The following is a 27,020-nucleotide window of genomic DNA, read 5'->3' on the forward strand; positions in this document are numbered from 1 at the left end:
CTCCCTGCAGCTCCTGTGCTTGTCAAACCCTGGAAGCCGAGAACTGAAAAGAGAAAAGCATGAAGAAGTTAAGGCTCAAGGAGCTGGAGAGCCGCCTGCAAGAAGTGGATGGATTCCAAAAGCCCAAGTTACTTCTAGAACAGTATCCCACCAGGCCGCACATTGCAGGTAGGGCGGCTCGATCATCCCGCCCACTTCTGGGGGCTCTTCCTGTCCAGGTCAGGAAAATCAGCAGTGATTCGGAGATAGCGATGCGCTAGAGTAACGAACGCCACATAAGCTTAAGTAGGTTTTGGACATGGCAGCATGCAGACACACCCAACCCCACCACACTGCCTTTTTACTGGTTTTCTGAGTGTCCATTAGCAATGTCAAACAGATCTTCCTTGCAGAATGTTTGCCATTAGAATACAAATATCACAAACGTCATCGACACACACAAGATAGACCTAGAGATATTTTTCAAATTTATTTTTATGTGTACAAGAGCTGCCATGTGCGTACTGGGAATCGAACCCAGATCCTCGGGAAGAGCAACTGGCGCTCCAAACTGCTGAACCTTCTCCCCACCCAAACTAAACACAGAAGATCAGTAGATACAGATATTCATAATCGACAACAGAGATCTGAGACCCTCACACCAACACATATAAAAGAAAATTAAGTATTTTGTTGGCAGCTTAGAAACAGCAGCTCTCTTGGAAATGAAAAAGTTTCCCAAGCAAAGACATTTGGCTAAGTGTTCCCTGCTACTCTGCTAACAGGTGTGACCCATGACTGGCTTCTGCTGTGTTCTCGGCTACACTCTCAGCATTAGTCTTTGGGGAAACAGGCAAGTTGTGAAAAACGGAAAGCATCCTCACCTTCCCACAAGCATGTAGCTCTGGTTTCTGGAACCTGTCTCTAGGGCAGAGAGACACAACAGGAATCTCTGTCCTTGATTCAGTACGAAATTTGTCCCTATTAAGCAAATATTTAGTGAGCCCCTAACTGGTACCAACGGTTTCTAGGCACTGAAAATTCAGATGTTTCCAAGAAGGCTAGCAAATGTCTGGCCCCTGAGAGTTTACAGTTGTGATGAGAGAAACAAAAAACAAAAGGCTGTTTTTGAGACCCCTCTGTGATCTCAGCTACTGACGTCCTGGTCATTTGTTCTGTTCTCAGATCTCTGTTGTCGATTATGAATATCTGTATCTACTGATCTTCTGTGTTTAGTTTGGGTGGGGAGAAGGCTCAGCAGTTAGGAGCAGCATGGGCTGTTCCCGAGGATCTGGGTTCAATTCCCGGTACACACATGGCAGCTCAGCTCATGTACACATTAAAATAAATTTGAAAAACGTCTCTAAGTCTACATTGTGTGTGTCGATGATGTTTGTGATACCTGCATTCTAATGATAAACATACTGCAAACAAGGGTTGTGTCCTTGTATTTTTTAAATTCCAGTTATTTTTTTATGGGATGTTGCCCCATGTCTCTGCCCTCAATCAGCGGTCTAAGGTCTAAGGAAAACTTGTGGTAGTTACTTTACTTCCACCATATGGGTTTTTAGGGTTGGCATGGGAGCACTTTCACCCTCTGAGAGCCATGTTGCCATCCCCAGATGACTAAAATTTCAGAATAGTTTTGGAGATGTAATAGAGGGTTACTAAACTTATAATTTCACCTAGAATGACTGACTTATTTCATGTTCATTCGCATTTAATCCCAGCACTCGGGAGGGAGAGTCAGAGGCAGGCGGATCAATGTGAGTTGGAGGCAGGATAGCCAAGGCTAAACAAAAATTATGTTTGTTTTGTTTTTCCAGACAGGATTCTTCTGTGCAGCCCTGGCTTGTCATGGGCTTGCTTTGTAGACCAGGCTGTCCTTCAAACTCACAGCTATATGTCTGCCTCTGCCTCCCGAGTGCTGGGATTACATGTGTGGGCCACCACGCCTATAGCTCATAAAACTTAATCTCTCAGAGTAATATTTCAGCATTAAAGGAAAAACTGCATCTATGCAGCTTTGTAGAAGTTTTTTCAGTCTTGCATTCAGCAGAAATATTTGGGAACCACTGGTCTATGTTATTTTTTGTTGTTGTTGTCGTTTCCAAAATAACAAATTACTACATTGTATCTTTAAAAAAATAAACTGGGAAATAAATCATCTGCATCTACATGCTGGGGGCATGCATATTATTTTAGAGCCCTTTGCGTTAGATTGTAATAGTAAGTTTGCTAACTTATTCCCCAATGTGCTTCTATTTGGTTTTTGTTGTTTGTAGCATGCATGCTCTATACAATCCATAATACATATGATGACATTGAAAATAGAATGGTTGCAGATCTAGGATGTGGCTGTGGAATACTAAGCATCGGGGCTGCAATGTTAGGAGCCGGGTAAGTGATCTTCTTTTACTATTTGGATATGTGTGCCTTCATTAAATGTATACAGGATCAATTGCACATATTCATGGGACGCTACCAGTAGGATGAGGGAATCAAAAATTTAATAGACTACATTTTGAATAGGCTGAACACCAAAAACTTTACTTACAAGAAAGAAATCAAATTTTTGGTAACAGCAATTATCCCTTTATACAAACCTGAGTTTCCAGTCCCTGCCAGGCTGGGAAGTCATGCAGTTGAAAACAGCACTCAATCTTATTCTGTTAATGGGTTGAAAAATGCATGGTAAAATAACTACTGTTGTTTCTTTGCTAGGAACCTGTAAGTGGTCTTTTATTTTGTATTTGTAGGTTGTGTGTTGGATTTGACATAGATGAAGATGCCCTGGCCATCTTTGACAGGAATGTGGAAGAGTTCGAGTTATCGAATGTTGATATGATTCAGTGTGATGTGTACTCGTTATCCGACAGAATGTCCAAGCTATTTGATACAGTAATTATGAACCCTCCCTTTGGGACCAAAAATAATAAAGGTTAGTAACAAGAGTACAGCATGTTAGTGTATTGATAGAGCAACGATCTGGGTTAAGTGATTGTTATTACTACTGTTCATTAAATCAGCAGTCATCTTTATAATTATTATAACTCACATGTGATCGTCTATTGGAGAACTTAATCATCTTTTAAATTTTTTATTATAATTTATTCACATTATATCCTGATTGTAATGCCCTTATCTTCCTGTTTCCACCCTCCCGCCCTTTTCTCACCTATGCCCCATATATTGTTATAATTTCTGATTAATAACTGGAATGATTTGATTGTCCCCCAATGCTTATGAAACTTCTTTTGTTGTTTGTTTGTTTGTTTTGTTTTGAGACAGGGTTTCCTTGTGTAGCCCTGGCTGTGGAACTCACAGAGACCCACCTGCCTCTGCCTCCCAAGTGCTGGGATTAAAGGCGTCTGCCACCACTGCACCTTGCTTAGGAAACTTTTTTTTTTCCCCCGAGACAGGGTTTCTCTGTGTAGCCTTGGCTGTCCTGGACTCACTTTGTAGACCAGGCTGGACTTGAACTCACAGTGATTGATCCACCTGCCTCAAGTGCTGGGATTAAAGGCGTGCACCACCACACCCAGCCTGCTTATGAAACTTTTAAAGCATTTTATTCTTCTAGAACCTGGATTTTTCTTTTCTTTCTTTCTTTCTTTCTTTCTTTCTTTTTTGTTTTGTTGTTGTTGAGGGGACCCCAGGGACTGGCCCGGGGCTCTCCCATGCTGAGCACATGCTCTCTGCCACTAAACAGAGTACTCTCAGCTGCTAGAACTTGTTATCAATGCCTCAGAGCTCCAAAGTATCCCACAGGGATTTTCTGTGATTATTTTTGTGTGTGCTATGGGCAAGATAGGATAAAGAAAAGGGCAAAAACACACAGTTTAACCTCCCCCACAGCACCAAGATTATTTGGGATACTTTGCATTCTCCAATCTCTCCTTTCTGAGTCTCTTAGAATACTAAAATTATATATATATATATATATATATATTTTTTTTTTTTTAACCAAAACAGCTGAATGTAGACCTGGCTACTCTAGGCTCTGCCTTCAGAGTGTTGGAGTTAAAGGTTTGTGCCACACAGGTTGAGATTTATTCATATTTTGTATATAGCTGTTTTTTCCTACATGTCATTGAATTATATGTGTACAGTACCCAAAGAGGCAAGGTTGTGACTCACCATGTAGTTTGTTGGCAATCAAGTTTAGGTGCTTGAGAAGAGCATCTAGAGAGTGCACTTAAGCACTGAATCATCTCTGCCGCCTATGGTGGTTTTGTTTAAATTTTTTATTTTCTTGCCCTTTTTGTTGTGGTTTTGGTTTTTGGTTTTTGTTTTTTTTTGAGACAGGGTCTCTCTGTGTAACCTTGACTGTCCTGGACTTGCTTTGTAGACCAGGCTGACCTCGAACTCACAGAGATCCGCCTGTCTTTGCCTCCTGAGTTCTGGGATTAAAGGCGTGCACCACCACGCCCGGCTTAAATAAATCCTTTTGAAATTTAATATATATGAGTACTCTGTCTGCATGTACACCTGGTACCAGAAGAGGGCATCAGATAGATAACAGATGGTTGTGAGCCACCATGTGGTTGTTGGGACCAGTGGAAGAGCAGACAGTGCTCTTAATCACTGAGCCATCTCTCCAGCCCCTACATTTTCTATTTTAGAATTGTTCTGTCTGTGAGGGTTTAGCCTATGTTTGTAACTTTGTGTGTGCTTGAGGTCAGGGGTCAGATACCTGGAAGTTGGGAGCTGGAATTATGGTTGTGAGCCAGCGTAACAGTGCTGGAACTGAACTCAAGTCCTTAGGAACAGCAGGAAGTGCTCCTAACTCCTCACCCGCTGTTCCAGCTCCAGCCCTTGTTCTGAATATTTTACTTTGTACCCTTATTATTATGTTGTTATGACTGCATGTCTCTGTGCAGCCCTGGAACTCACTCTGTAGACCAGGCTGGCCTCAAACTCAGAGATTTGAGTGCCTCTGCCTCTCATATGCCACCACCTCTGTACCTGGCTTACTTGTCTCCTTTTTGAAGAATTTGAATTAGAAATTTTAGAATTTGGAGAAATGCTACTTGATCCTATTCATTTAATCTTCTCTGCTAAGAAATATATAATATAGATAGGAATTTTCTCTTTTTACTCCTTACAGGGACAGACATGGCTTTTCTGAAGACTGCTTTAGGACTGGCAAGAACAGCGGTATATTCTTTACACAAATCCTCAACTAGAGAAGTAAGCCTAAATCAGAATAATACTATTTTAGTGGGCAGGGGTGGCCTACATTGTTAATCCCAGTACTCCAAGAGGCAGGCAGGCAGGCAGATCTCTGAGTTTGAGGACAGCCAGTACTACACAGAGAAACCTTGTCTTGAAAAAAAAAAAAAAAAAAACCACAACAACAAAATTGTTATTTTTATTTTGCTTTTTATTACTTTTATTTACTGACTGATTTTCATGTATATGTGTGAACATGCATGTGTCCTGGCATACATGTGGAGGTCAGAGGTCAACCTTCAGCAATCAGTTCACTTCACCATGAGGAGGATCTCAGGGACCAAACTCAGATCCATCAGGCTGGGCAGCAAGTGACCTTTACCCACTGAGCCATCTCACTGGTCCAAGGGCTGATTTTTAAAAACATGGTCTAAAGAAAATTAGGTCTGAGCTCAGAATCCACCTATTCTAGGCTGGTGAGATGGCCCAGGGAATAAGGGACTGGGGCTTTCTGTCAAGTAAGATGACTCAAACCAGATCTCTAGAACCCATGTGTGTGCTGTGGAACATTAGGCTACACGTCAAATATATGAATGTTACAAAAAAAGAAAAAAAACTATTATTCTTCTGCAAGCATGTAGCACATATAATAATCGTGAAATGATGTATTTTGGGACACTGCAACGAGTAAATATGTGAAGGTTACTATAGCATAATGTTCTATACCCAGCCTGTCCTGGATAACATTATAAAGTCAGCTCCATCTTAGCTGTTACCCTGGTCAAGGCACTTGGGCTTCAGAATTATCTATATGACCCTAATTTACTTATTCACTTTCCATCCGGATCACAGCCTCCTCCCTCCTCTCCTGGTCCTACCCTCTCCCTCCCCCTCTACTCCTCAGAAAAGGGGAGCCCCCCTACCCCAGCTCACCAAGTTGCACCAGGACTGAGCATGTCCTCTTCCCCTGTGGCCTGGCGAGGGTGGCCAAAAAGCAAGCAACAGGGTCCATGTCAGAGACAGCCCCACTCCCCTTCCTAGGGGACCCACGTGAAGCCTGGGGTTCATCAGCTACATCTGTGAGGGGCCGAGGTCCAGACCATGCATAGCCCTTCCTTAACCGTGTAATCTTAGGAACTAAGAACAGGCTATATTTCATATACTTTTCTGGATTAAATCAGTTAATATTTATGAAACATTAGGTCCATGTCTGGCATATCTAATTGCTCGTTGCTATCTACTAATCTTACCTGAAATTGTATATCTAAAGATTTGGCTTTGTTAATTTTATGTGTATGAGGAATATTTTGCCTATTGCCCAAAGAGACCAGAAGTCATCAGATCCCCACAACTGGATTTACAGACAGTTTTGATCTGCCGAGGGCGCTGGGAATTGAACCGGCGTCCTCTGAAGAACAGTAAGTACTCTTAACTGCTGAGCCGTCTCTCCACATTCCCTGTCTTCACCTCCTGTTGTCTCAGAAATGATAAGACGACACCAAGTATCAACCTAATCTCTCCATGCCATGTACTTACACATGTACATATAGGCATACACAGCAAAAAGAAAAAGGTCCAGGCAGTCAAAGGAATAAAATCTGGGTATACAGTAATTTAATAGCCCCTTTAAACATATAAAATTGCAGCTGGGCGGTGGTGGCACTTACCTATAAAACTCGGGAGGCAGAGGCAGGCAGAATCTGTATGTCCAAGACCACCCTGGTGTACACAGCAAGTCTAGGATAGCCAAGGCTACATATAGAAACTGTCTCAGAAAAAAAACAAAAAACAAAAAGGTATAAAATTACTTGTTGGTACCTGCTTGTAATTCTAGCACGTGGGAGGTAAATGCAGGAGGATAAATTGAAGCTCAAAGGCCAGCCTTGTATACATCAGATCTCATCAGACCATAAACCAGATGGGGTGGTACACACCTATAATTCCAGTGCTCAGGAAGTGAAGGCATAAGGAGTTTCAAAGCAGCCTGGGATACATGATAGACCTTGTCTCAAAACATGTTAAGTAGTTCAATAAAATGACTCAGCCAGTAAAGGTGCTTGCCACCAAGCCAGTCGACCTGAATTCAGTCCCTGTATTCAGTCCCTGTATTGTTCTGTTTCTGTGATTAAAATAGCCTGACCAGAAGGAACTTAGGTGAGAAAAGGTTTATTTTAGTTCACAGTTCCAGTCCATCATAGCAGGAAATCAAGGCAGGAAGAAAAAATGCACACTTGCAGTGCTCAGCTTGCTCTCAAGGCAGGAAGAATGCGTGCTTGCACACTTGCAGTGCTCAGCTTGCTCTCTACATTTACCCAGGGTGGAAGCCAGGAAATGGTGATACTCAAAGGTGTTGTCTTTCTTCTCACATTAATTAACATGAGCAACAAATCAGCCTGGGAGCTAGAGAGGTGGCTCAGAGCTTAAGAGCACTTGTTGCTTTTGCAGAGGACCCAGGCCCAATTCCCAGCACCTATGTGGTGGCTCTCAACCATCCGTAACTCCAGTTCCAGGGAATTTGATGTCTTCTCCTGACCTAGGGCACCAAGAATACACATGGTATACAGACATTCATGCAGGCAAAATACTGGAGTAAAATATAATGAGTAAATCAAAAAGAAAAAAAATCACCCACATACAACCGCGATACGAGATATCCCTTGCTGGCCTCTTACCTAGGGATTCTAGAGTGTATCAGACTGACAATCAGAATGAACCATTATTGGGCTGGAGAGGGGACTCAGTGGTTAGGAGTACTTGCTGCATTGGCAGAGGATCCGCGTTCAGCTCACAGCAGTTTGTACTCCAGAGGATCTGATGGCTCTGGCCTCTGAACAAACCTGCATGTATGCCCACATACACATGTGATACACACACACAAAATAGAAGGGCAAGAGAGATGGCTCAGTGGTTAGAGATACTAGCTACTTTTGCAGAGGATGTGGGTTCAATCCCTAGTACCCACATTGCTCACTCCCGTCCCTCTAATGTTTTCTGAGGGCACCAGGCACATGTTACACAAAGACAAATCTTAAAATAAATACAATTTATTATCTTTCATCTTTGCTGAGTGGTATTGCCAATATACTAATGGAGGGGAGGGAAAATAATTATCAGCATTTCTTTGTTAGATTTTATTAATTTAATTAACTTAGCGCAAAAAATATTTCCCTAGAAAAGAAACTAATTTCATTGACTGATCTGGTGAGTACTGTGTACACTGGGAAGGAGGAATGAATTTTCTTCAAATATTGAGAGTCCTTTCCTGTATGGTATAGATATGCCTGTTGTAAAGCTTGTAACTTCCCTTCAACACCACTGTCCCTGGCTTACCCCAGGGGCCTTAGCTATAGGCCACTATAATGAAGTACTATTCATAATCAGCATGGGGAGAATTTGGTTGCTCACAGACACAGCACAGCAGTAGACTAGGGAAGCCTGGGACTGCTCTTTGGGCTTTTATCCCACTCACCCCCTCATCCCTTCAGATCTCTACCATAACAAACCATATGCTACCATAGAATCTAATCTCACCAGCCTTAGCACTCAATGAATGTCACAATCTATTTCTTACAAATTTGCCAAGGATCCTAAAATTCCATGGAGTTATATCATTCGTGTGTGTATCCTACAGAAATTCAACAGTTTTTGTGATTTTTAAAGACCTGTTTAAGGTTTTATGTATCTGTGTGGAAAGGGAGAACATCACAGCTATTTATGCATGGAGGCTGGAAGTGAACACTTCACCGCCCTCACTTCCTCCTCCTTGCAAGCAGATCTATGAACCTGGAAGCCAGCAAGCCCCAGCATTCCTCTTCTGTCCCCTTGGATCTGAAGTAGGAACCTTTTGTGGGTGTTAACCTTAAAGTGAGGCAGGCCGAGAATTCTTTCTCCAGGGCTACTTGCTTTAGGTGCTAAGTAGTAGCCTGCAGTTCCAAAGGCAGGTTCCAGACCTTGCTCTTCTCTACCGCCCTGCCACCGAATTGCCTGTTGACAGAGATCTCTGCCAAATAGTCCCAGGATAGCTGTTACTAGCTAGTGAAATAAAGCTACATTCTGTAGATTATGGATTTTGGTGAATTTATCCATTTTCCTTTCTGTTTTATCAAGACAAGATTTCTCTGTGTAGCCCTGGCTGTCTTGCGCTGGCTTTGTAGACCAGACTGGCCTCAAACTAAGACTCAAGTGGGCCTGCCTCTCAGTTTTTTTTTTTTGTTTGTTTGTTTGTTTTGTTCTGTTTTGTTGGATTTTCGAGACAAGGTTTCTCTGTGTAGCCTTGGCTGTCCTGGACTTGCTTCGTAGACCAGGCTGGCCTCAAACTCCATTGACCATCTGCTTCTGCCTCCCAAGTGCTGGGATTAAAAGCGTGCGCCACCATGCTAGGCCTGAATTTTTTCTTTTTTCTTTCCTTTTCTTTTTCTTTTGGTTTTTTGAGACATGGTTTCTCTGTGTAACCATGGCTGTCCTAGACTCAAAATACTGTTGGAAGAATCCTACTGTGTTTTTGTTGTTTTTTTGAGGCAGGGTTTCTCTGTGTAGCCTTGCCTCTGGCTTTGTAGACCACACTGTAGTGATCCGCCTTTTTTTTTTTTTTTTTTTTTTTTTTTCCAAGATAAGGTTTCTCTATGTAACAGCCAAGGCTGTCCTGGGCCTGCCTCTGCCTCCCAAGTGCTGGGATTAAAGGCGTGTGCCCCTGATAGACCCCCATCTGGGTCCTGCATTTTCTTGTAAAATGTAATGGTGAGGCTCATGAGATGTCCTTAGTTCAATTTACAACCAACCACACGATGGTTCATGACCCTGTGCCACAACACCTGGCTTTGTTTTCTAATTTTTATTGAAAAACTTGAAATTTTAACCTCAAACATTAGCAGTTTAAAAGTTATCTAAACATCAACTCATATGAAAATATTATTTGTCCTTAGCATATTCAGAAGAAAGCTGCAGAATGGAAAGTCAAGATAGAAATTATTGCAGGTAAGCTAAATCTCAGCCATATTTACTTAAAAGGGCAAGAGGCCAGCCTAAGGCTTTCTTTGGGTTTTTGTTTTTTTTGTTTCTCAGACAAGGTTTCTCTGTATTCTCGGCTGTCCTGGAACTCACTCTGTAGACCAAGCTGGCCACAAACTCAAGAGATCTGCCTGCTTCTGCCTCCTGACTGCTAGGATTACAGACATGTACCACCATGCCTCACTGGCCAGCCTTTAAAGTATTGAAAAAAATCCTATTTTCGTTTTTGTTTTCTCGAGACAGGGTTTCTGTAGCATTGGTTGTCCTAGACTCACTTTGTAGACCAGGCTGGCCTCCAACTCACAGCCACCTGCCTGCCTCTGCCTCCCGAGTGCTGGAATTAAAGGTGTGCACCATCATACCCGGCTTGAAAAAAATATTACGGAATGCTATCCAGTTTGGTAGTTGGTTGGAAATGCAGTAAACATTTACCAAGGTTTGAATTCCTTTGGCTCTTTTAATGAATTTTCTTACAGGCTGGCCTCAAATTCAAATATCTGCCTGCCTCTGCCTCCCACATGCTGGGATTTAAGGCTTATGCTCCTGAAACATCCCCACATAGGCCCTGCATTGCCTTAAAAAAAATGTAGTGGTGGGGCTGGTGAGATGTTCTAAGTTCAATTTCCGAGCAACCACATGGTGGTTCATTACGATTAGGCATGCAGGTGTACAGGCAGACAGGACAGAGCACTGAATACATTAAAAAAAAAAAAAAAAAAAGGAATAGCTGGCCAATGTAGCACATGCCTGTAACCCCAGAGCTCAGGAGGCAGAGGCAGGACAGCCAAAGCTACAAAGAGAAACACTGTCTGGGAAAATAAAAACAAACAAACAAATCACCAAAGCAAAAAAAAAAAAAAAAGTAATGGCGTGTAGATACTTGGTCATACCAGGAGCTAGCTGAGCAGAAGACTACTATCCTCAATGAATGAAAACACAGGTCTGAACATGGTAGGACTGGTATGAAATCCAGTATTTGAAAATGCTAGCAATTTATGCCTGATATACAGCTTAATACCACCAGTATGAGTTTGTTTTTGGGAGGGAGGAGGGAGGGAAGACAATATAAACATCTACATTGTAATTATAAAGAGATGCCTTTTCCCCCTTTTACTAAATTGAATAAGTTTGCCAATATCACAACAGAAAAAACATCAGAAGGTAGATGTCATCTGGTAGTTTTGAGAAGTTTGAAATCCACAGTACAACAAAGACTAGGAATGTAGTAGTGTGCTTCCTTAGCATGCACAAGGCACTGGGGTCAATAAGAAGACAGGGAAAATGGGCAATGAACAGCCTTTTTCATTTTGAGGCATGGTCTCTCTGTATAGCTCTTGGTTATCCTAGAACTATGTAACCAGGCCTTGTTCAAGAATTCTGCCTGCCTTTGCTTCTTGAATGCTGTGGTTTAAAGCACCAGGCTGCCATTTTATTTTTCATATGATCAGTTTACCATGAATTGGTCCTGTAGTGTTAAAAGCATCTACCTGTCTTATTGTATGTAGTGTTGTCAGCCCAAACATAATTTCTGTAACAGAACTCAATATAGAAGCACTTTATAATAGTCCCAATATTATACTAAGCCAAACATTTGGTACTCCGAAAGTGGTTTTAAGACCATCAGCTTTTAGGCCGGGCATGGTGGCGCACGCCTTTAATCCCAGCACTTGGGAGGCAGGGGCAGGCGGATCGCTGTGTGTTCGAGGCCAGCCTGGTCTACAAAGTGAGTTCAGGACAGCCACAGCTAACACAGAGAGACCCTGTCTCGGAAAAAAAAAAAAAAAACTTAAAAAAAAAAAGACCACCAGCTTTAACTGGAGCCTAAAATAGAATTATAGGCTCCACTCAGACCTACAATGCAGTTCAACAGGATTGCCAGGTGACTTGCTGTGGCCTATGGGAAGACATGAGAGAGCAGACGCTTCATCCTATCACTGGTCAATAGTAAAAGTATTTGAGAATTTATATTATAAATTAGGAAGGAATATGAAAAATGGGCTTTTTTTTTTATTAGTGGAGAAAATAAGTAGGACTTGCCATTACTAAAAACGGATAGGAAATTTTTGAAACAAGCCTGGGTATGATATTATCAGCTATATATATCCTATTATTTTTTGTTTTGTTTTTGAGACAGGGTTTCTCTATGTATACTTGGCTGTCCTGGACTCACTTTGTAGACCAGGCTGGCCTCAAACTCACAGCGATCCGCCTGCCTCTGCCTCCCGAGTGCTAGGATTAAAGTTGTCTGCCACCACGCCCAGCTCAGCATTTAAAAATTTTAAAGTGAATGTTTGGCTTGTTTTACAGAGCTTCGATATGACCTGCCAGCATTATACAACTTTCATAAAAAGAAATCAGTAAGTTTCCCAATTATGGCCTATGTACATTTCTATTCAAAAGCTTTGTACTAGCCAGTTCCACTCTTACCAAGTTCGTGGGTAAACAGAAAGCCAGTCTGAGGAATTAGACAAATTAATTATGGGAAGGGCCCATACTCACAGCAGTCAATATTCTAGTTGCAGTTCTTTGTGATAAGTTTTAAGAACAAAACATTAAAGAAGAAGTCAACTGTTGGCTATTTTTATACAGCATATATTTTACAAGTCTGTACTAATACATTCTCATATTACAAAGGCAATTAAGGGAGGAAGAGTCTTCCTCTTCATATTTGAATCGTCCCAACACAAACAGAACTATACATTTTAAAAAAACTTCCATTTGGATAACAACAAAAAGAAGACAAGTCAAACGAAAAAAATTTTCCTTTTATACAGGTGGACATTGAAGTGGACCTAATTCGCTTTTCTTTTTAAAAGCTTCCGAAGACAAAAAGCAGCTTAAAATCTAACTAAGATGAATAAAAATGTTGCTTATTAAACTACTTGTCTCTAGCACCATTCTCTCTTTTCTTATGCTTTGATGCTGGTTCTTCTCTGTCTCTTCCATCTCTTGCTCTTTTCATTGGTCCTATAAAATTACAAATAAATTTTGTTAAATTCAATGTCAGCACTGCTCTATTAATATTGGGTACAATAAGTAATAATAGCTTCTTTTCGTTTGTTGTTTTTTTTTTTTAACTCGAGACAGGGTTTCTCTGTGTAGCCTTGGCTGTCCTGGACTTGTTTTGTAAACCAGGTTGGCCTCGAACTCAGAGAGTGCTGGGACTGAAGGTGTGGGCCGTCATGCCCAACTAATAGCTTCCTTTAAAAAATTCTTTTTAGGAACTTCCCTTCAAGTAAAAAAGGCTTTCCCCTGAGTACAGACCTTTTGCTCTCTAAAGACATCTTTCAACCACCCTCTTACTTGTTAAAAAACGTAAACAAGGAAGCTGGTACTAATTCAAGAATATCACTTGGGGCTGGAGAGATGGCTCAGAGGTTAAGAGCACTGGCTGCTCTTCCAGAGGTCCTGAGTTCAATTCCCAGCAACACATGATGGCTCACAACCATCTATAATGAGATCTGGTGTCCTCTTCTGGTGTACAGGAACACATGCAGAGAAAATATTGTAAAAAATAAATAAATCTTAAAAAAAAAAAAAAAAAGAGTAGCACTTACACAGAGAAGAAAACTTCTTACCAAATAGAAGACTTCTCTCCCCAAAGGACTTGGAAAAGACTAACCTGAACCACGACGATGATGACGATCATCATCATCGAATCTTGGTCTCCTTCCCTGAAAGTGTCCTCTTCCTTTGGGTGGCCCACCATAGCCAGGTCTAGTTCCCTTCCCTTTTCCTTTAAATCTGCGGCCTGTACAAACATGATCGAGAACTTCATCAAAAATTAAGCATGCTAAAAAATAAGATTTTTACTCAAGTAAAGATGAGGTAAAACAACCAACTACTGATGAAAAACGAGAATGACCTCCTCCTTTTGACTTCCATTTGTTTAGGGATTCTTGCTGATCATCCATGATTTTTTTCATTGCCTCTCTTTCCACATGTCCTTCAAGTACTTTCCAAGTCACCTTTTTGTTCCTTAACTGTAGGTTACCATTATGTGCACTTCTGGCCTTCTCAAGTGCTTCCTTAGCTTTTTCTTTAAAGAGAATTATTCCCTACACATCAAAGAGAAAAATGAATGTTTGACTCTTCTGTAGCCTTACAATTTCTTTACTCCCCCCCCTCCACACACACCTATTGTAACTGTTGATATTTTCAATGCATTTTACTGCATACTAGGAAGGATGCTTTAAAAGTAAACTTCAATGACCAATACCAGTTTATACTACTTTGGGGGGAAAAAATCCTATCATTTTTGGGTTATCAGTAGGATTGGGTATTTATTTAAAAAAAAAAAAAAAAAAAAAAAAGATAGCACATCCAGTACAAGGACTAAAGACAAAATAAGTGACTAAATAGGAACTATTTTAATCAACATGCTTTATTAAAAAAAATAAATAAATAAAATTTTCTTCTATCAGACAACATTCTATAGGCTTATAACTGGTTGCTAATAAGGATACAGATATTTCCAAACCTCTTTTGCTCCTCTGACAAAGTCAATCCATTTTATTTCACCATGATTTGAGAAAAGCATGTGTAAATCTTCTCTACAGGTCTGGTCGTCCAAGTCACCTGAAAACTTCAGTAGGCATCCCATCTTTCCTTCTAGAGCTCTCTATAAAAATATAAAAACATCAAAAGATTTTCTTAAGCACAACCTTACAAAATGCCTCACACCATTCTATACCTACACAAGGAAAGAGACATCAGTGATTTTTTAAATGCAGCCACGTGGTGTATTCTTCTCTGCTGTCCTATTTTACAATGGCTTTTCTTTAGTTTCTTTTACAGGTGATGGTTTAATAGTAAGTAATAATTCCAAATATTATTATTTGTGTGTCAATATTACAATGACACTTCTATGGTCACTTACACACAATCTGGTTTTTTGTTTGTTTGTTTGTTTTTGAGATATGGTTACTCTGTAGCCTTGGCTGTCCCAGACTCAATTTGTAGACCAGGCTGGCCTCAAACTCACAGCAATCCACCTGTCTCTGCCTCACGAGTGCTGGGATTAAAGGCGCGCGCCACCACGCCCAGCTACTTACACACAATCTGTAAGAAGTCCTTACCCAGTTATTCTAGCAGGACATGATATGCCTTTCTTTAATGCCAGCAATTGGGAGGCAGAAACAGGTCAATCTCTCCAAGTTTGAGGCCTAACTGACCTACACAGCCAATTCTAGGTCAGCCAGATTAATATGGTGAGACCTTATCTCTATATAAATGAATACAATTTAGGGGCCAGCAAGATTGGTCAGCAGGTAAAGGTGCTTGTTGCCACGGCTGACGTCCTGAGCGTCATCCCTGGGTTCCACATGGTGGCCTCTGACCTATACACAATAGCAGTGGTGTACAACAGCGTACACAGTGAACACATACTCTAACTTGCTAAAAAGGCTAACTCAAATTATCTTGTCTTTTAGTTATCAATACTTACTGTTTCGGTACTTCCTGACTTGTGTCTTCCTTCATGTTCTCTAAAAATAAATGTGTTGTGATTATCATGTGTTTAAATTTAACTACATAGCCTTATCACCAACCCACTCAGTCACCAAAGCCCTTAGACTCTTTCTTGATCATACAGCAGCAGCAACATGGCCTCCAGGTTATCAAGGCATCATGCGGCCAGTTTTCATTACCAATAAAGACAGACCCGTTACCACTCATGTCAAAGCTCATCAGCTTATCCCAGAACCACTAGTTAAACTTGCCAAAGCATTAAGGAAGTTTAATATGTCATAAAGAATTCAACAGACTTACTGTTTCGCTTTTAATTTAGCTTCCACTTTGCTCTGCTTTCTTTCTTCATTTTTTTTGGCAAAGTAATCTTCCCTAAAGAACACAAAACAGAGGCTAAGCTCACAAAGACAAAGAGATCTGCCTGCCTCTGCCTCCTGAGCACTGAAATTAAAGGCATGCACAACTACCATACATGCAGAGGGAGCCTGTCCTCACTTTTAAAAGAAAGTTTTTATTTTATGTGTATGGGTGTTTTGCTCTTGTGTATACCCGTGTGTCTCATGCATGCCTGATACCTGGGATCTGAAGAGCATGTTATAAAGAGTAGAGCTTTGGGCAATTGAATATGGCTGCTGGGAATCACATCTGGGTCTTTTTATTTTTTTAATAATTTATTTATTGATTTTGTGTATCTGCATGTACACCTTTTGGCCAGAAGAGGGTATAAGAACACATTATAGATGGTTATGAGCCACCATGTGGTTGCTGGGAACTGGGAATTGAACTCAGGACCTCTGGAAGAGCAGATAGTGTTCTTAAGCAGTGAGCCATCTCTCTAGTCCCATAATCAGCACTCTTCACCTCTGATGCATCTACAGCCTGCTATACTATCTTTTGTTTTGACAAGAATGTGGTCCAAGCCTCAAATCTTTATACTACATGTATGTTAAAACATGTTTATACAAACCAAAAAATGACCAAACATGAAAACCAAACATTTCAGCATTCTGGTTATCTATATTTTGCTTGATTATCTAAATTTTAGATGCAAATAAATACAAAAACAATTTTTCTCACTAGTCACTAATAATGAAAAAGTATTAATCGGGCTAGAGTGATGGCTCATCATGTAAATAACCTGCTGCTCAGCCTTACAATCCAAGTTTGATCCTAAGGATCCACCCATAAGTAAGAAAAAACACTTGCTGCACAAGACTGATGACCTGAGTTCAATCATTGGACTCCATGTAATTGGCAGGAGAGAAATGAATAGAGTTGCTCTCTGACCACATATACGCTATGGCTAGCACCCATGCACCTCCGTCACAGGCATACACACCTTCAGCTTAGAAAGGGTTCTAAAAACACTTTCATGTTCTCAAAAGACTATTATAACCGCCACTGAACATACACTATTTTGGAGCATACTGAAATTAATATTAACTGTACATGGGATGCTGTTTATATCTTACCCCATTTTATCAATTCCAAACAATATTGTGGCCTGAGAAACAAGTGAAAAGACTTACTTAAAGAGTATTAGCAGGCTTGTATCTTTGTACTTCTGGCCAGGGGTGTCCACAAACTTCTTTGCAGACTGAATACTATCAAACACAGCAAATATTGACCCCTATAAAAGGATAGAAAAAGTTTCTTTAAAGCTGTATTTCACAAGTAGAAAGTCCATATCAAATAATCATACCTTAAATGTTTTGTGCAATGTTCTTCTCATCTGAATATTCAGTATTTGGCCTTTATCGTCGAGCCACTCTTTTATGTCATCAAGGGTTGCGTCAGTTGGGAAGCCTTTCTGTAAAAAGTGGAAAAAGAAGTACAAACAATGACTCTTGGGTGAACAACTCTCCCCAGAATAAACTGATTTATTTTGTCTCAAAAGGAAGCCAGAGTTTTAAGAGTATTTCTCCCCGTTCTCTTAATTGTTTAACAACCTTATTCTCGAGTGCAATAAGGTGATTCACCTGAGATTTGCTCCAGAATAACTCAGCTGGAGCAGAGACAAAGGATTATTTACACGTTAAGAACTGTTGAGGTTTGGCAATGGTACTTAACACTATTCAATCTACTTTCTTGTGTTTAAAGCTTTCCATTATGTGTTTAGAAACTAATGTGCTAATGAAAATTACTATAGAACCCAGCTATTAATAGGACAGGGTTTAAAAAGAGAATTAACAATTTAACATTAACAATGATAAAGCTTAGAAGTACACTGGCAAAAAGCACCAATTAGCCAAATGTAGTTCCTGAGCATTTATTCTTTCACCTCATGTATTTTTCATCTAAATGTAGGTAATACGAAATGCACAGAAGACCTACTTACGATATAAACAGATCTGTTTTTTACATCATTCTTATACTCATCCGTCACTTCAGGGAGGGGTCTGCTGGGAGATCTTCTGATCTTAGTTTTGTCTGCACTCACTTCCATGAGTTTTGCCTTAGATTTGTTCAATGCTTGCACAATTACATTAAAGTCTGTTGTCAGCCGGTTTAGCCTGAAGAGTACATACAAAAAACGTTATAAAAGCAGGCTTAGTAGTAGTTCTTAACAGTAACAGAAAACTTAAAGAACTTTTTGAAGATTTTGTGTTTATTAGCCCCCATAATAGCGTAGTTCAATGGAAGCACTTGTTCCTGGGTATTATCCCCGGAAATAGGAAATAGGTAAACAAACAAACAAACAAAAAAGTCTTACCTGTTAAATTTTATCATTATTTCCAAAGGTACCCAGCCTTCATCCAATTTGATCTGTTCTTTTAAAAACTTGTCTCGTGGCAAATTGAAGTCTCCAAAATAATACTGTGAATAATTATATTTCATAAGTTACCAGAGCATTTATAGCACTGAGTTCAATCATGGAATTTTCTGGTAACTATTTTTACACTTTATTTATTTTTAGGTTTTTTTTTTTTTTTTTTTTTTTTTTTTTAAAGACATGGTTTCTCTGTAACAGCCCTGGCTGTCCTAGACTTACTTTGTAGACCAGGCTGGCCTTCAACTCAGAGAGATCCACCTGTCTCTGTCTCCCCAATGCTGGGTATCAAAGTGTACGCCACCATGCTTGGCTTATTTTTACACTTTAAAAGTATATCGGAATTAATATCAGACCTAAAGAAATCTTCTCCTAGTAGACTATAATAAAATGCATATAACACACATAAAGAGACTAAATGTTAGTGAACCAGTTTAATAAATGTGTTACTAGAAATAGAAAGTCTCAAAAATATAATTATAGATCTAATATATTTTAAAAACTCCTTTTCTAGTCAATGTGGAAAAAATAGATTGAGAAGTTGAGTTCAATCTCTATACTTACTACAAGGAAAAAAAAAAAAAAAAAAAAGACCCAAGAAAGACTATTTGGGGTGGGGGTTGCTGGAAAGATGGCTCAATGGTTAAGAGCACTGGCCGCTCTTGCAGAGGACCCCGGTTCAATTCCCAGCAACCACATGGCAGTTCACACCTGTCTGTAACCCCAGTTCCAGGGGATCTGATACCCTCACAGATATCCATGCAGGCAAAACACCAATGCACGTAAAATTACAATAGTGATTACTTGTAATGTCGGAAGCAACATAAAAGAAAAAGGAAGACATTCATTGTATAATTGAGAAGGAAGCCAGGAGGTTCATGTCCAGTGACCTCCACATTTAGGAATTTGAAGCAAAAGTTCTCAAAACTCTAGAGACCCACCTGCTTCTACCTCCCAAGGTTCTGAGATTAAAAACATGTACCACCATACGCAGCCACTTTACATTCCAGGGCAGCAGGTACTACACAGTGAAACCGTACCTCAAAAACTAAACTAACATAAAACATACATAGTTTAAGCCATTGTACCTCCTCCTAACTGGCACAGCAGAGTTAGAGAGATGGCAAAGTGGCACAAGCTAAAACAAAAACAAAATAGCTAAGAGATATAAAACAGAAGCAAAACGAACACACAATAAACCTGAGTTAGGTTCCTAATACCGTTAGTCAGATGGCTCATAAGCAACAGCAACTCCAACTACAGGAGACACCTCTGGCCTCTGAGAGGCACATACCCATACGCAGACAGACACAGACGCAGTGGCCCACACCTATAATCCCAGCACTCGGGGAGGCAGAAGCAGGGAGATCTCTGTGAGTTCAAGGCCACCTTGGTTTACAAAGTCTAGAGCAGGCAAGGCTACACAGAGACGGGGAGGGGGGGAAAAAAGCTAGGTTTGATGGCACATGCTCTTTAATCTTGGTACTTGAGAAGCAGAGGCCAGCCTGGTTTATATGATTTCCCAGGACAACCAGACAACCATGGATGTATAATGAGACCCTATCTCAGAAAGACAGGCAGACAGAAAAGGAAGAGGGGGGGAGAGACAGAAAAGGACAGGAAGGATCAAGCAGGCAGTAGGCCTGGTTACATAAAATATTACTCCCTAAAAACATTATCTCATGTTTAGTGGGGGAAGGGGAAATTTTTTTTCAAAATTGTCTGCTTGGGGATGTTTAGGAAATCTGTCTCTGGGTACTTTTTCTGTGAACTTCATACTTTTTTTTTTTTAATTAAGAGTCTGAAGAGGTGGCTCAGAGGTTAAGAGCACTGAATTCTCTTCAAGAGGAACCAGGTTCAATTCCCACATGGGGGCTTATAACCATCTGTAACTCCGGTCCTAGGGGATCCAATGCCCACTTCTGGCTTCTCTGGGCACCAGGCATGCACATGGTGCACAAACATACAAGCAGGCAAAACATCTATACACATAAAGTAAATTAAAAACAATGTATTTTAAACATGGTGTATGACAAGTTTTTATCTCGAGAAATTTCAGGTTACGGGACGAACATTATTCTTTTCTGTAACAGCTTTGTTATTGTTCTAAGATTAAACAATAGATAATCTATCAGTGTCTCTGAAAATATTAAGAAAACACTTTTTAAAAAATTTTTTCAACAAACCGAACAGCAGGGGCTGGAGAGAAATGGCTCCGTGGTTAAAAGCACTGGATGATTTTTCAGAGGACCCATGTTCAATTCTCAGCACCCACATGGCAGCTCACAACTGCCTGCAATTCCAGTTCCAAGGGATCTGACACCCTCACACAGACATACATGCAAGCAAAACACCAATGCATATAAAATAAAAATAAATCATTAAAAAAAACAAAAGCTGGAAATGTAGACTGCAAACAGCTCACTGAATGACTGCCTAGCATGCCTCCCTCGAGTTTCCTGAGTTTCATCTCCAGTACTAAGTGGAAAAAACAATTAAGAACAAAGAAAAATAAAGCAGGACAATTTAAATGGCAAAGTGGCACAAGCTACAACAAAAACAAAACAGCTAAGCGATGTAAAACAAGAACACACAATAAACGGTAATTTCATTACATGAAAACAATTTCCCATACAGCCACTATTATTACTGCTAACACTTCAATCTAAAGCTAAATCTGAAAAGCTAAGAGGACTTGAAAATACATTCTTTGTTAAAGCTATGCTAACTTTTTAAAAAGAACTGGACAGAACTAACTATTATTTGACCAGAAGCTCTGTACCGAGGAATTTTATGGTAGTTTATTAGATATCAAGCACATCATTAAATTTCCACCTTACAAATATTACCTCTATTATAAAGACTTGGGAAATAAAAAGTGGAGACTGGTTATGAGACTCTCTCAAAAATAAAGCATCACTAATCTGCAGTATTAACTTTGGAATGTCTGTAATTCTTGAGTCTCCTAACTCGATCCCAATAATATGAATACATTCACATTAACTCCAAGAATCAAAGCTAAGACAGGTGTTTGAATAAGCCCATATACTGACATTAGATGTTCTGTTTTCATCTGAAGGCTCTACATTTCCTTTGAAGGAACTTAGTTTCCCAACTTAACAACAGAAGAATCATACCTCAATTTGATGACAGATTTTGGCTTCCAGAGCAGCCATTTTTTCATTATCTCCATTTTCAGCCATTGTGGCTATCTGTAAAATTTCTCACACTGGTAGAAAGAGGTGGTTATTATTATTATTGTTGTTATTATTATTATTATAATTTAGCCAAGACAAGAAAGAACAATTAAAAATTATGTCACTCTTGTTTAATTTTAAGAACTTCTAATCTTACAGGTTGTCTCCCTAAGAATTCTCATATAGCTCAGCAAAACAACACTTTGGCTTATGGATGGAAAAAAAAAAAAAAAAAAAATCAAGGTAAACCTGTTATACCTTTCAATAAAGCACGAGCCTAGTTTGTAACAAAACTCTTCCTGTAGTTGGTAAGAAAAGCTTCAGAGAGAAAACTGTACACTTAAACATTTCTCAACCATTTCTAGCTTTAAAAAGATCAGTATTATAGTCTGTCAGTATGTCCCTATAGCTCTCAGTGCCATTTTTTTTGATGTAGTTTACCTTTCTTTACAAATTAGTCACAGCTGACTACCAAAAACTCATTACTGGCAAAAATGAAAAAGATAATTCAGAAGTTATGGAGGTTAGCCACTATATAAAAGAAAAAATGGGAATTGAGAGCAAGGACACACAAAATTTTTTCAACTGGGGGTGCTGGAGAGGAGGATGTGCCTACTACACCAATTCATTTGGCTAACTCTATAACCTGTTTCCTGTTTCACAGCCTGAGAGCAATCCTGAAATAGAGAATGTGATATTTATTGGTTTGCTAGAAATCACAAACAGGAAGCCTTGAGAGGAGAGGGAGGGAGAGGGAGAGAGAGGGAGATCACAAACCAATCTTCTGACTTAGGACTTACTAGCTTTCAGCGCTTTACTGAACCACCCAGCCACATTATACGAAAGTGTAGGGGCTCATCAAAAATATCTGCTGCAGTTGAATACAGTGATGCTACTGTTGGCACATTTCTTAGAGACACTGCTCAAAATGCGAGTTTATCACCCGAAGACCCACTAAAGGCTTGTCACGGGGAATCTACACAATGTACTTAAGGATTCACTGTCTCAGGTACAGGTTTGTCAACCACCATGAGCAATCACATTACACAGAGACCTAGGTTCCTTTACAAAGCAGACAATGGCCAAAAAAACCGACCTATTTTAGCCCCTACAAGACTTCTGTGGCCTACCCAAGTTTGCAACCGTTTTCACACAGCAGCAGCTTTGAAGGGGGTGGACGGCAATTCCTCCAAAGCGACGCTGGGGCTGTAACTGCGGTCTCCACTTGTCTGGCCCCCCAGTCAGTCTCCACAGAGCCCCGCAGCGCTTAGGCCGCACCGACCATCCCAGAAACGTAAACGACCGAAACATCCGCCTTCGCCCAGCCCGGAAGGAGGTGCAAACAACAAGCCGAAAGGACGCCGTGAGGCCGCGGCCAGCCTCAACCCAGAGGCCCCGCCGGAGCCGCGTCCTCCCACACCGAGCCGCCAGGGCCCCTGCCACGTGGGAAGCCCCGGGCGCCCGCATTTCTGGCAGGGCCCGCTCCGCGGCCTCACCGAGGCCCGCGCCCCCTCGGGCCGCAGCCTAGCGCACACCGCGCCAGGGGCCGCGGACCACGCGGCGCGGACGAGGAAGGCGAGGCCTACGCAGAGCACAATCCTTTGTACCTTGCCCTCAGCCTCCTAGCAGCCCACCTCAAAGATTCGGAGCCCACAGTCACCACAGCTTGAAGAACAACGACAGAGACGCCTGGACTTCCGAGCGCCCGCGGGCCAGGCAAACGCGCTTAAAGATGGGGGCTCTCCCGGCAGTCCTTGCGGGAAGGTGGGCGTGGCCGCGGGCTCCCTCGTCCGGCGCGACTCGCGGCGCATGCTCTGTAGCGGCGGCCTCCCACAATCCTCGGAGTCCCGCCCTCTTGCCTAAGAAATTGTTAAATCGCCCAGTAGAATGTTAAGGGATCACAGGAAGTGGGTTTGTTGAGACGTCTGCTTTTAGTACTTCCGGAGAGTATCTTGAAGTCTTCCCTTCTTCCTTATGTAGTGCTTGACTTTTTTTTTTTTTTTTTTTTTTTAAATTTTTAAATTTGGACAGGGGTGTGTGTGTGTGTGTGTGTGTGTGTGTGTGTGTGTGTGTGTGTGTGTGTGTACGCGCGCGCGTTTTCCTGGGTGTGTGTGTCTGTGCGCGCGCGCGCGCGTTTTCCTGGCTGTCCTGGAACTCTCTCTGTAAAGCAGGCAGGCCTCGAACTCAGATCCACCTGCCTCTGCTGGAAGTGCATGTGTCGCCACACTTGGTCTTTTTCAATAATGGATTTGACTTGCATTGTGTTGTAATTCTGGAAAAAAATATACATTTCTTAGTTCCCGATAGGATCTCTCTCTGAAGCACAAACTGGCCTATACTTCAAAATCAAACAAAGTGCTGCTGATGGTGATGATGATGATACTTGCTTTGGAGTCAGTGCCAGACTAACCCAGGTTGATCCCGAATTCTAAGCCTCTGCCTCTAGCCTCCCCAGGGCTGGGATTACAAACGAACCAGTCACCCCACCCCCGCCAGGGTTTCTCTGTATAACAGCCCTGGCTGTCCTAGACTTGCTTTGTAGACCTTTTTTTTTTTTTTTTTTTTTGGTTTTTCGAGACAGGGTTTCTCTGTGTAGCCTTGGCTGTCCTGGACTCACTTTGTAGACCAGGCTGGCCTCGAACTCACAGCGATCCGCCTGCCTCTGCCTCCTGGCTTGTAGACCAATTTTTAAAAATAGTTTCATGAAGTCGAGAATTAAGAAATAAGTACATTTGCCAGGCATGGTGGCGCACGCCTTTAATCCCAGCACTCTGGAGGCAGAGGCAGGAGGATCGCTGTGAGTTCGAGGCCAGCCTGGTCTACAAAGCGAGTGCAGGACAGCCGAGGATACACAGAGAAACCTTGTCTTGAAAAAACAAACAAGAAAACAAAGAAATAGGTACATTTAGAATGATTCAAGAGATTTCACACTTGAGTCATGAGTGTGTTCATCTGTTCTCTGCAAACTGTGTGACCTTGGCAAATTATTCCATTTCTCTGTCCCTCAAGATAAAGTAGGGCCATCTAGTACAGAAAACCTTTGTTTTGCTAGATCCCTTCCCTGGTAGTACACTTTTTGCATAAGACTTATAACCTTTTAGAAATGCCATCTCCTTATGACATAATATTTTCCCTCCAGTTTTCTTGAAATATAAACATTATTTTCATAAAATAACATCATTATCTCAGAGATTTTTGGCAGTTCCCAAACATAAACTGTCTAAATTATAAGGAAAAAATTCAGTTTAGGTTAACTATATCTCATTCTTGCCAAAGAGAAAAAGTATTTACTACCATTATACTCAGGTAGTTTTAAGTTCAGACTAGTTAAATTCAATAAATATTTTTCAAGTCTTTATTGTAAGACACAAATTCTAAATTTTCATATTTTTGAAGATTTATTTTATGTATAGATGTTTTGCCTGCATGTATGTCTGTTCTTTGTGTGTAAATGGTGCTGAAGGAGGCTCCCAATCTACTTTAATTCCATTTCCAGAGGATCTAACACTCTCTTCACATCTTTGTTGTGTCCTGTACACATACTCAACACACACACATAAAATAAATAAATACTTAAATAACTTGTATGTTCATAATAACATGTTATGTAAATGAAAGAAATTGGAATCAACTATATATCACCAGTAGAAAATTTAAAAGCTAAATCTATACAATACTATACAATAAAAACAAACTGGCTTATTTATTGATTTTGTGAAATTCACAATCACAATGATCAGAGAGAAAAGGTGTTTTACATAATCATTTTCTCCAAATAGTGAAAATATATAATGAAATAATACAAATAAAAAATCGTGTTTTGTTCTGCCGATCCCATAATGAACATGTAATAAAAGGTACCATTAAAAAAACTCAAGGAGCTCTTTCAGGTCTTGGCTCCAAGATGACCAAAAAAAGAAGAAACAACTGTCGTGCTAAAAAGTCTGCCAATTGGCTGCCCAAGGGCAAAGCCATTAAGAAGTTAGTCTTTCAGTGAACATCGGGCCTCTGCCCTCTGTCTTCAGACCACCTCCCTCGTGCCATGGCAATCTGCGGTCCCGCCTCCACCCAAGACACCCAAACGGGCTCCTGACCCGAAGCTGGAGAACAAGCCGGCCTCTCCTGGCCTGCAGGAAAGAGAAAAAAACAGCAAGAAGTAATTGAACATATTGATCAAGTACAAAATGAAATAGACAGACTTTTTTGTTGTTCTTGTTTTGGTTTTTTTTTTTTTTTCCGAGACAGGGTTTCTCTGTGTAGCCTTGGCTGTCCTGGACTCGCTTTGTTGACCAGGCTGGCCTCGAACTCACAGCGATCCACCTGCCTCTGCCTCCCAAGTGCTGGGATTAAAGGTGTGCGCCACTACCGCCCGGTGAAATAGACAGACTTAGTGAACAAGGCAATGAGGAAAATTTGAAAGTAGAACAAAAATATAACAAACTCCGCCAACCGTTTTTTCAGAAGAGGTCAGAATTGATCACCAAAATTCCAAATTTTGGGGTAACAACATTTGGTACCACATTTGTTATATATTTGTTACATATTTGTTATCCACAAGTGTCCACACTGCTTGGGGAGGAGGATGAAGAGCCTCTGCATTATTTGACCAGAGTGGAAGTGACAGAATTTGAAGACATTAAATCAGGTTACAGAATAGATTTTTATTTTGATGAAAATCCTTACTTTGAAAATAAAGTTCTCGCCAAAGAATTTCATCTGAATGAGAGTGGTGACCCATCTTCAAAGTCCACTGAAATCAAACAGAAATCTGGAAAGGATTTGACAAAGCGCTTAAGTCAAACGCAGAATAAGGCCAGCAGGAAGCAGCAGCACCAAGAGCCAGAGAGCTTCTTCACCTGGTTCACGGACCACTCTGATGATGTGGGTGCCGATGAGTTAGGAGACGTCATCAAAGACAATATTTGGCCAAATCCCTTGCGGTACTATTTGGTCCCTCATGTGGATGAGGATAAAGAAGGAGAGGCGGAGGAAGAAGAAGAAGAGGAAGAAGAAGAAGGTGATGATGGTGATGGTGATGGTGATGATGATGGTGATATGAGGAGGAAGAGGAGGAATCGTTGGACGATATTGATGAAAAAGGGGATGAGGATGAAGGTGAAGAAGATGAAGATAATGATGAAGGGGAGGGAGGAGAGGACGACGAAGGTGAGGATGACTAGCACAGAAGACTGACGGATTCCAACCTTCTTTTTAATTTTATTTTGATTTTTTTAAATTTTCTCCAGTCCCTGGGAGCAAGCCACAGTCATTTCTGTACCCCTCTTGTGCCCAGTCGCCCTGTTTCGAGGTCTCTCTTAACACCGTGGTTCTCAACTTATTTAGGGAAAATACCTTGAGCAAAATACAACAGGAAAAGGATCTCCATTTTTCTGTCCTATATTCATTTTTAATCCTTTCTTGTC

The 27,020-nt window shown here is 40.8% G+C and overlaps 3 protein-coding genes across 3 annotated transcripts; 2 read left to right on the top strand and 1 right to left on the bottom strand.

The window, feature by feature from the left end:
• On the top strand, window positions 1-13,032 carry Mettl5 (methyltransferase 5, N6-adenosine). Its single transcript, XM_051166144.1, has 7 exons — window positions 1-168; window positions 2,265-2,379; window positions 2,739-2,920; window positions 5,090-5,172; window positions 10,077-10,128; window positions 12,469-12,518; window positions 12,936-13,032. The coding sequence occupies exons 1-7, from the start codon at window positions 60-62 to the stop codon at window positions 12,972-12,974; spliced, it is 630 nt and encodes a 209-aa protein (XP_051022101.1). The 5' UTR covers window positions 1-59; the 3' UTR covers window positions 12,975-13,032.
• Window positions 12,980-23,395, bottom strand: Ssb (small RNA binding exonuclease protection factor La). Its single transcript, XM_051166143.1, has 12 exons — window positions 23,232-23,395; window positions 21,538-21,629; window positions 18,344-18,447; window positions 17,969-18,143; window positions 17,333-17,440; window positions 17,160-17,260; window positions 15,931-16,002; window positions 15,608-15,647; window positions 14,642-14,782; window positions 14,027-14,219; window positions 13,784-13,912; window positions 12,980-13,128 (listed from the first exon to the last, which is right to left on the bottom strand). The coding sequence occupies exons 2-12, from the start codon at window positions 21,601-21,603 to the stop codon at window positions 13,040-13,042; spliced, it is 1,218 nt and encodes a 405-aa protein (XP_051022100.1). The 5' UTR covers window positions 21,604-21,629; window positions 23,232-23,395; the 3' UTR covers window positions 12,980-13,039.
• Window positions 22,092-26,777, top strand: LOC127207668 (protein SET-like). The gene is given in 7 exon segments (XM_051167094.1): window positions 22,092-22,120; window positions 22,839-23,172; window positions 23,224-23,361; window positions 25,623-25,740; window positions 25,743-25,802; window positions 25,979-26,614; window positions 26,665-26,777. Coding segments are annotated over 7 exon segments (1,428 nt in total).
• Window positions 26,778-27,020: the final 243 nt, after the last annotated feature.

The sequence above is a fragment of the Acomys russatus genome, chromosome 24, assembly GCF_903995435.1.
Source record: "Acomys russatus chromosome 24, mAcoRus1.1, whole genome shotgun sequence".
Taxonomy (NCBI): Eukaryota; Metazoa; Chordata; class Mammalia; order Rodentia; family Muridae; genus Acomys; species Acomys russatus.